Source organism: Saccopteryx bilineata, chromosome 1 (genome assembly GCF_036850765.1).
Source record: "Saccopteryx bilineata isolate mSacBil1 chromosome 1, mSacBil1_pri_phased_curated, whole genome shotgun sequence".
NCBI lineage: Eukaryota > Metazoa > Chordata > Mammalia > Chiroptera > Emballonuridae > Saccopteryx > Saccopteryx bilineata.
The window spans coordinates 188,056,435-188,066,696 of NC_089490.1; the positions used below are offsets into that span (position 1 = coordinate 188,056,435).

Consider the following 10,262-nt stretch of genomic DNA (forward strand, 5'->3'; position numbering starts at 1 on the left):
AACTCAGTGGAATCAAATCCTTGACCTTGGCCTCATTAACAACAGGATTAAACCAATTGAACTAATTGTGCACAGACATTTCACGCTGCAGTAACCTACTGATGATGCTCAAAGAGTGATAAAAATCATTTGGATAACGAGTATAATGGAAGAAGCAAGGCTTTCAGAGTGTGGAAATGACCACCTTCCAGAGTGTGCTCACTTAGCAGCAAAGCACCCATGGCAGGCACCATCATCCTGGCAGGAGACCTGTGGTGTTCAGAAAGGAGCTTCTGCTGGTTTTTTGTTTGTTTATTTTAATGTTATTTTGGTATGTTTAGAAGTTTTAAGAACTCACCTCCCAAAGTAAATTCACAACTGGAGAAGATTCTAATTAATAAAATACGGGTGTATCCTCACTATAGTGATTTTTACCTTACCTTCTTTTCTCATGCTTGGGATAGTAAGCAGACCATTAATATTTCTGAATTGAAGTTTCTAGAAAGTAACTATCTTTCAGGGGCACGTGTGTTCCCGCCTGAGTGACCAGTGTGTTCTTAAAGCCGTGAGGGTGAAGCAAAGGAGTAGATCATGTATGTATTTATTTCTTTACACACTGGGCAAAGGAAGAAGACATGAAGATGTCTCTGGCATTACTTTCAACCCCTTTCAGCACTTGCCTTAACAAAACACCTTCCTTCGGGTACCTCCTTCTTACCGTTTTGATTTGCAGAAAGATGAAGGTATCAATGAAGACCATCAAAATAGATTGATTAGTTTCTTATATATATATATAAAAAAGAATCACAAAGTAACTGTTGTTTGTTTGTTTGTTTTTACCATTTTGAACTTCAGAGAAAAGTAAACCATGTCATTAAATAGACTTAAGAAGGTAAAAATATTACAAGCTTGCTTTTCGAGCAGTTTCTGAGAAATCAGTATTCTAGAATTCTAAAGAGATTTCTGGGTTGGAGCAAGGAAGGGCTGAGGACAGGAAGACCATCTTATTCGTCACACTTGAGGACACGGTAACCTACGTGCCAAGGATCAATCTGGCTAACAAATTGACCCAACGTAAATAACACAGAGTGTGTTATTGCAGCTTACTTTGGGGACAGGTAATTAGAGACATTATTAGCATCTGACGGACCCAGAGGAAGTCCCTTCTGCTAGCTATCAAAGCCCGCTAGCCTGTCCCTGGAAAGCACCCTGGTTGCTCCATCCACCTCTGGAGGGGCGCTTTCATCTGGTTATCTTTCAAGGCAGCCTGGGTGGCCACCAAAAGCACTTGACATCTTGATGCACTTCAGCAGTTTTACATATATACAAACTTTGTAGAAAAATAAATTTGTCATTCGTCACCACATATGTTGATCTGGGGAGTGAGGTGCTTGCTGTTCTGGCTCCTGAGCTGTTTGCTGGGCTCTTTCTCACAGTGGATATCGCTTTCTGTTGTTTGTTTTGGAAGCTAAAATAACTTCAGATACAGGAATACCCCCACAGATGAGATGCTGAACCTAGTGTGGTTGTCTTTATCTCAAGTAGATAGAGGCAGATGAAAATGCTAAGTGTTGATATCACTTTCAACTTAACGGTGGTAAAGGCCAAACTTCAAGACTTGAAATTTGCAGCAAACCTTTATGGGTCCTAATCTGTTATCACTTCTGGACAGGCCACCTAGGCAACCGTGACCTATTCTACTTTACTTTGGGGAATGTGATAAAGAGGAAGAAACAGCTGGCTTAAGAAGAGCCCAGCAACATGGCTGTAGTTTATAAAGACAGTAATAATATTTTCACATTGAATGGGTTTAGGTGCATGTTACGTACACGAAAGGAAGCAAGCAACCCTAGTCCAAATGTTTTCTTAAGTTATTAAGAGCACTCTATGAAAAGATACAAAAAAAAAATAATCTACACTTTTCTGGGTCAGAGAAAAAATGAAATGTGCAGAGCAGTTAGAAAAGACTTCTCCAAGTATACCTCAGAGTTCTTAAGGGTTCTCTTTTCCTTCAATGCCATTTAGTTTTATAAACTGTTAGCTTCAGTAGATTTGTTTGTATGTGACTCTGCCTAACTAAACAAAATCTGTCTCGTTAAATTCTTTTCTACCTCTATGTTGATTCTTCCAACTAAACCAACAACCAAAGTTTACAAACTTTCGATGGTAAAATTAATCAACGCCCAAGAATCTATACGTTTATTAGGGTCCAAAACATGATAGTGACCAGGTATATTTGGAGTACTGTAAGCATTAAGAACTTCCATATGTACCCTGTTACTTTCTTACTGTACAACTTTGGTTAAGGCATTTAAAGTCTCCTGAGGCTCAGTTGTCATCTGTCGACTGGAGATGACTCCACCTTTCCTCCCTACCTTTCTAGAAGAGCGAATTAGTCATTATACGTGAATGAGCTTTGTAAGGCATTGCTTTATTTATTTACTTACTTATTTATTTACTTATTTTTGAACTGTATTTTATTTAAGGATATACTTTAAAATTCAGTAGACAGTCTGCATTTATGTGTCAGCTGTGTAGAGGAGGCTGTCTTCATACCAACACGGATGGGTAAAGAAGACACCAACAAGAAATTTGCACCGATAATCCATGTGTCAAGACCACCAGCTGTATTAGTGTTTAACAGAAAAACATGGGGAACATTTCAACAAAACTAACATACTGCTGTGGACTGAAATGACAGTACTCCATTTTAGCAGCAATATAAGATGACAAACTTGAAAAGGTTACTTCAGAGGAAAGAATCGGTATTTTGAAAGATGAGAGAAGTTTTACATGCGTGCATGTGAGTGTTTCAGAGAAGGTATCTTGGAAGGCTATTCTGCAGTAGTTTAGTTAGTGTATGCATCTTTACCTGGAATGTGGCCCCGGCAAGTATAGAAGAATTCTTTGCAATAGTCTTTGCAGAGCAGAGGGAGCATTAGGTCTCTTGCCAAGGCTTCCCTCTCAGGTGAGTGGAACAGGCTCTGAGAATATGGAGAGCAAAGTGCACATTTGATTTCCTCCAGTAACTTCCCACACTCTGTGTTGTTGGTCACAGAAAATATCTGAAAGCCATAAATCAGAAATAAACATTTTAGTTACTTGACATTAGGTTCTGTTACTCTTTTTTTTTTTTTTTTGTAATCATATAAGTAGAAAAGTATTGTTTAGCCAATGCATTTGTCAGAAAAGAATTACCATGTGACAACAGAGAATGCCTTTATAAGGATACAAGTACTCTCTTGTACAGGAGGGGAGAGCCAAGGGTAAGGATGGACAAAAGTCTTCTTACTCTCGCAAATCCAGTGGTCCATCTGTATTTCAGTTGTAAAAAATGAAATGACAATTATATTTAGACCCTTTAACCCTTCACCACTTTACTCTGCTTTCAAAGTGTACACTGACTGATATTTAACTTTAAAATTCCAAATACCTTTATCCAACTGCATATAAAGCATAATTTTTTAAATAAAAACATGGTTTATTTGTGTCTCAAGTAAAAATCTATTTCTCCTGAAATTCGCAATATGATATTCTCAAAGATGTTAACTTGAATTACATTTTTTTATTTTTTCAATTAATTTTCAATCTACAGATTGCATGAGGAACGTTTTCTAAAGGGGGAAAAAATCTCTATAAAAATAATACCTGAAGCTGAATCAAACAGGTTTAAGACTAATATTTATTATTCATTAGATCTTAGCCAGGAAAAACTTTCTAACTAGATCCTCAGGTATGTTATATGCATGGATAAACACAAGAGTCTAGTAATAGTGCTTTTGTATAGTATTTAGTAAGGTTTATTGGGAAAAGGCATACTTTTATCTTTATTTGTATAGTACTATATCTTTTATTTCAATAAGACCAGTTTGGGAGTCATTAATTCACTGAGGTTAGTTAGGTTCCAGTGACTGGTACTGACTTTTAAAAACTGACTTCAGGAGTCCATCTAATAAATATAGAGGAACAATATATCAGCACAATAGCTGAGATGTGAAATGTAGTATACTGTCTAAATCAATAACTGATTTTTCATATTAAAATATACCATAATAGGATTGAATTTTGTACTTTTTCCAAATTTACATAACTATGTTTTTACTAAATCATTTCTTTCGAGCGGTGAACTTAATATTTTAATCTCTAGATAATTGCATAAAGCAAATATTTCATTCACAAGTTGAGGTCCTAATTTGAGTACATCATATAGCTTCAGTTTTTTAGGATAAAGCTAGTCTATATAATCACAAAGTTTAGATCTGAAAGAGCAAAGCAAATACAAGAAAATAGTTGAATACAAGCATGCTGAAATTTTAGCATACAGTCATTAAAAATTCTATAGAAGTTTCCCAGTTTCAGAAAATAAAATATGGAATATATTATAACTATCTACAATACTCAGAAGCCATTTTTAATCACAATTATTGTTACATTATAATTTTTATCAATTTATTTAAATGACAATTGCTTAAATGGTTCAGGTTTTCTAAACATACCAGACACTCAGAATTTGCATTCCAAGAATGTTTTAAATGTCTCTTATTGTCTATACTCTGGCGGACATCACCAGATCTATTCAATATTAATGCTGCTCCATTTTGTTCTGTTTATCAGATGGCAGTCCTCTAACAACAAAACAACTGCAGGATGCTAAAACCACCTCTTTGGCTGGCTAAAAACTGCCTTGGAATTACCTTTGGTTTTATGGAGACTATGCATGCTTCCATTTTTTTTATAGTTGAAACAAAATGATCCCCATGTACTCTCCCAGCTGCTATCCAGGAAGAGCTTGAGTGTAGTGCCTAAAGAATTTTGTCTTACAATTTTTGGAATGTGTCCTGGCCACAAGATCTCCCATCAAAAGTTTCAGAAATAGGATTCAATAAATTATCTGAAATCAAGTAGAATATTATTCTTTGTAAAGTTTCATGCTGTTCTGGCCCAGCAGGATGGTAACATTTTGCTCTGTGTGAGGTCTGCAGTGTAAATACCCATTTGAAGATAGATAGAGCCATCATTCTGGCTTTGGTTTCAATGAACCAATAGTCTTACTGAAGTCAATTAAACTGACTCAGACGGAGCTGCAACACTGTTTTACACAGCTGTATACTGCCGTGTGTGTGTGTGTGTGTGTGTGTGTGTGTGTGTGTGTGTGTGTAGGGTATTTTTTTTTCTTTGTCGGCTTACGTGTCTGTCTATATAGGCCCTTAACTTTATGTCTGGCAATGTCATCAATCTTAAAAAGAAATTTAAGCTAATTTCCTGTTTCGATTTTTAAAAGTCATATATGAAACCATCAAATTATAGTGGTTTAAACTAAATATACTTTGGAAATCATGTAAAACTTCGAAACATCATTACAGCATTCCTCATAATGATTGTGGCTGTTGCTGACTAATTTATAACATCTGGCATGTCATCCTTTAATCTTTAGCCACATGAAAGCATAATCCATAGAAGAAAGGTAAGATAAATCCTGGAATACACAGTGAAGTGTGGCCTACAACTATAGCTTATCAACAAATAGTAAAATGGGTGACAGAGACCTTCTGTATTTCTCTTTATTTATCAAGTAACTGAACAAAGAGGATAAAAAGGCCCCCACATGGGTCTGATGAGTGGACAAAAGGGGGAAATACATAACAGTATATTAAGATGTCACCTTAACATCACTTAGTACATAAAAAGTAATTTCTAAAAATCATATGCCTACAAGGTTCTTCAGCTGTTGGGTAGAAACACATGGGTCTCTGGACTATAGAGCTGGATTATGTCATTAAAGAGTTCAGTTTCAATTTTAGGCTAATATGTAAATAGATCATTGTACTAAGGCAGCTGTTAAAGGGACCCCAGGATGAGTTATTTGTTTAGTTGGATGTGTTCAACAATAGCCTTTGTCCCTGAAAGAGCCAGAGCAAACAAATGATTGTAAAAGGGCACACTTGAAAACAATTACTTTTCACCCATTCCTTGACAGCTTTGGCTGTGAAACCACCCAAGGTAGAGAGATCTTCTATGCTTCTGTGGCTACAAGTTAAGTTTTAGAAACGGGGGTATTTCAGTTGGTTGCCAATTCAATTTGGCTAATAGGAATTAGATCTTTTTAGCATGTTGTATTTAGGCACTGCAAAAATATTGTTAAGACTGTATAATTTTCTAAATTTTGGCAAAAATTATTTATAACTGTAGTTAGCCATCTTGTTATAATAGACAAAACTATTAAAATGTACAGAAACTTAAAAGCATAATACCATGGGTAAAGAACTGAACTCAATGCTAGTACATTACATGAAAGAAAATATGTTAGTCTGGAAACTGATAATCCACATGTAAAGATCACCAATTGTATTAGTGTTTAACAGCTGAGCATGCTCAATACTCCTACCTAGTTTTCCACTATGCATTTGCCTATGAAGTTTCTTCCCAGAGGAAAAGGCTACTCCTGCAGTTTCTTGAAAAGTTGCAGAACTCTCTTGGGGGGGGGGAGATTTTTTTTTTTCATAAACAAAAAAGGGTTTTTTCAAATAACCATCATCTGTCCTGTACATGCATTATGAAATAAGACTGTGATATATATTATAAATCAGGAAAGCTTAGGAATAGGAGAAACAGTGAATTTTATTATAAAATAACATGTTTTAAAAACTATTAAAACTTAAGAGCTAACATAGGTCAAGAATTCATAGGCATAGCTGTATCAAATCTCTAATTTAAACAATTTGAGTACTGTTGGTTTATAAACCATTTGTAATGAAACCAGCAAAATCTAGTGTATGGAATTTAATTCAGACACATTTCTCAAACGAGTAGGGTTTTGTTGGAGATTGGAAGCATGTAACACGGAAAGTAATGTGGATAGTTAATGTGGTAGATTGCTTCCTAAAGAATGATTAAAAAAAAATAACATAACTTCACTTAAGGATTTTAACTCCCATCAGTACTTCCCCCCCCCCCCCAACGCGCACACCCTAATCTCCACTACATTTGGTGAAGAATAGTTTTCATTCCTCATGTTCCTGTTCAGTATGGCAGGGTTCTGCAGATCATGGGTGTACTCACAGTATACATTGCACACAGGGAGACTTAATAGGAGATATTTCTAAACCTTACTCTTCATGTCCTGGCTCTTTTGGGATCCCGGTAAAACCCTGCGGATGATGTGAATGTAGCTACTCTGTAATTTAATTCAATTACAGCACAGGAGCTTAATGACATTGTTTTGAAGAAAATGCTGGAATATCTGTTCCCTGCCTCTCAAAGTCCTGCTGCATATGGTAAGAATAAAGAGCGAGTTGCAGCTGAAAACCGGCAGCAAGGCAGTTCTCACTCATCTGGGAACAGAGGGAGTTGGACAAATGCTCCCTCAAAAGGCATGAACATTTGGACAGAGCTTGGGACTGAAAGAGAATGATGTTCTCTAGTTTCACCCATTAGTGAACCAACTAACAAACACAATGGTGTTGTTGTTATTCTTTTGCCATAAGCAACAGGACTCTGTGTGTGGGCAGCAGTTTAGTGGGGAGGAGGATAAGTCGACCCCTTTTTGTCCTATTGATTTTTTCCTATTTGCATGACTTGAGCAAATTAAATGATGCAATATGGCTTTTTGTTACAAAACAAAGTGAGAGATACCACCCAGACACATATGTTGATTCGTAGGAGCTGTTTACATGAGAATAGAGTGAAATCTACCGTGAACTGAGCATAAAAATTAGATTCAGCCAGGGTGTTTTTTTTTAATTTTTTTATTCCTGGGCCAGCAAGACTGAAGCACAAGTTTTCCAAGTCTCTCAGACCTTGACAACTGCAGTGTTGTAACAGAGGAATTCTTAATTAAACCTAAAATGAGGAAAAGGAGAGGGAGCAAAGACACCTGATTGTTTATTTCATGTGCAGCGATTGTTAATGACGCGACCCCCCCCCCCCCCCGTCTGTCTTTGGAGTACAGTAGACACATTACTACATTACTGCATCCCATGGCACGAAAGATGTAGCAAGCTCAAAAATAAGCTTGTCTTTTTACTCAACCAATACTTTTTACTCAATTTCATATCTGTTTAAACTTACTAACACGAGGAAAATGTAAATGCCCTGAACTCCTGGAACAAGTCTCTAGAGGTCTTCCTAGGCAACGATACATACCCCTGGAAAGCCTGAATTGATAACTTTACAAAACATTACAAACAGAGACGGAGAATTGGCTCCGTTTTCTGTGGCAAATAAAAATGCTCCAGCAGAATCTTTCGCCAGTTTTTTGGGTTCTCAACTGCAGTACCAGGAATTCCCTTTTCGCTGTTTTAACGATTGTAACGTTAGACAACCCCCTTCTGACGGGGCTGAGGCTCATAAACCAACCATGCTTCAACATCCTTTACGATTCAACCCTCTCCCTAACCGAGCACGTGGAGAAAGCTGCACAAATCTTTTTACTCTAGAAAAATAAACCGGAAACCACAGCCACCTTAATTTACAGTTTCACCGCAGCCAATGCCGATTCGATCCAAAACACACTGTTAATCGCGATTCTTTTAAAATATTTACGCAGCCCGAATGCAGGTACCACAGAAACTGTTCTGAGACAGACAAGTGTTGCACAGCATCCCAACCGCGGACTCTTGAGGGCGGGCGAGGTCTCCGCGCACCCCGGAGGAACACAAAACGGAATCACGCTAGCACTTGAGAAAAGTTAGCAAGAAAGAACTCCTCAAACAAGTGTTGCCCTTCTTACGGCCACCAGCACTGCCGGAGCCGCAGGGAACCCCACCCAGCCGGTACTCCGACCTCGCAGTGCAGAGGCAGATGCGTGCCTACCTTGTGATCCAGGCGCCCCAGCCCTGGGCTGTCACTCCGCAGGCAGCAGGACAGCCGAGGATAGAAGCCACCGCACGGCATCTCTCCCCCAGACAGCAGCTCCAGCTGGGACATCATACGCCTATCTCTCCTTTTCAGGCGCTTCGGGGGGTTCCCATTCAGACACCTTCTCCTCCTCGCTCCGCTCCCCTCGCTTCTTTCCCCAAACTTAGCATCTCCTTCGAAGAAGCCCAGAGCCACGGCCAGCAGCAGGAGCTTAAATGAGAGCATCTTCAGCATCGCCTGCCCGGAGCGGCCGGGGTTGGGCGCGGGCGGATTGGGGGGGAATGCCACTGCCCAGCAGGGGCACTAGGGCGCAGCTCCAGGAGGAGGCTGCGGGGCGGCGGGACACTCGCGAGGCAGAGGGAGGTGGTGGGGGCGACGCAATTTTGCAAAAAATAAAAGCCGAAGCGACGGGTCCAATGGCTTGGGGGAGCCCGAGGAGCGAGAGAAAGTTGTGCGGATGACACCCTGTACAGCTGTGCCAGTGTCAGTGGGGCTAGGGGCTTTCTGCTGCAGCTGGGCAGTGGGAGGAGAAGGACTTGGAAGAGGAGGAGGAAGAAGAGGAGGAGAAGCCGGCCACAGAGGTTCACTTGTCCGTGTAACGGGAGTTGTTTAGGTGAGACAGTAGCAGGAACAGAAACGGCGGCGGCGGCGGCGGGGCGGGCGAACGCAGGGCCAGCGCTGGGCTCTAGATGATGCCGAGGTCTCCTCTGCCGGCGGCTGCAGCTTCTCACACAACCTCTCATGTTTCGTTCCCTCTTTTCTTCTTCTTTTTAACTAGCGCGCGGGGAGGTGCTGCCACCGCGCGCCCCTTGACGTCACCGCTTCTCGCGCGCCCCCGCCCGGGCTGGGGGAGGGGAGGGGGCGGCCCCGGCGCGAGCGCTTCCCCCGGGCCCCGCGGCCTCCGGGATGCGCAGGGAGGGGTCGCGGGCCGCGGCGGCGGCGGCGAGGTGGGAGGCCCCGCCGAGCTCTTGGAGCCAGCCTCCGGGCGCCAAGCACAGCGCGCCCGCCGGGCCGGGGCGCCCGAGGGGGGCTTCCACGGCCCCGCTCCTCCGGTCGGGCGCGCTGGGGCTACGTTGCGGCCCCGAGAGTCTCCTCCGGCTCTTGCTCCTGCCCGCGGCCCCTCCGCACGACCCCGGGCTAAAGGCGGCCGAGTTGCGGCTCCCAGAGAAAGTGAGTAGGAGTTGGCCACGGGAGGTGAGAAGGGAGGGGCCCCCCTTCCCGAGCCTTCCCAGCCCACCCCGGCCCGGGCCCCGGCTCCGGCCCCGGCCCGCCCCTCGCTCTGGGGGAGGGTGAGCCGAGTGGGCTGGAGGCGCGGGAAGGAGCTCTGCGGCCCCTCTCTTGCTCCTGGCCTGCACGGACTCCCCCTGTTTCCCGGTGATTTTCAGTGTGAAGCTCGAGTCTGTTACGATCCTCCTTGGGATCTGATT

The 10,262-nt window shown here is 41.8% G+C and overlaps 1 protein-coding gene across 1 annotated transcript in view; it reads right to left on the reverse strand.

Moving 5' to 3' along the window:
* The window catches only part of HHIP (hedgehog interacting protein), a 92,321-nt gene extending 82,746 nt beyond the window's left edge, over positions 1-9,575 (reverse strand). The window contains exons 1-2 of the mRNA XM_066232673.1: positions 8,791-9,575; positions 2,852-3,044 (exon numbers count right to left, since the gene is read on the reverse strand). Coding sequence (XP_066088770.1) covers positions 2,852-3,044; positions 8,791-9,069 — 472 coding nt within the window. The 5' untranslated portion in view covers positions 9,070-9,575. The remainder of the gene's footprint in view (positions 1-2,851; positions 3,045-8,790) is intronic.
* Positions 9,576-10,262: the final 687 nt, after the last annotated feature.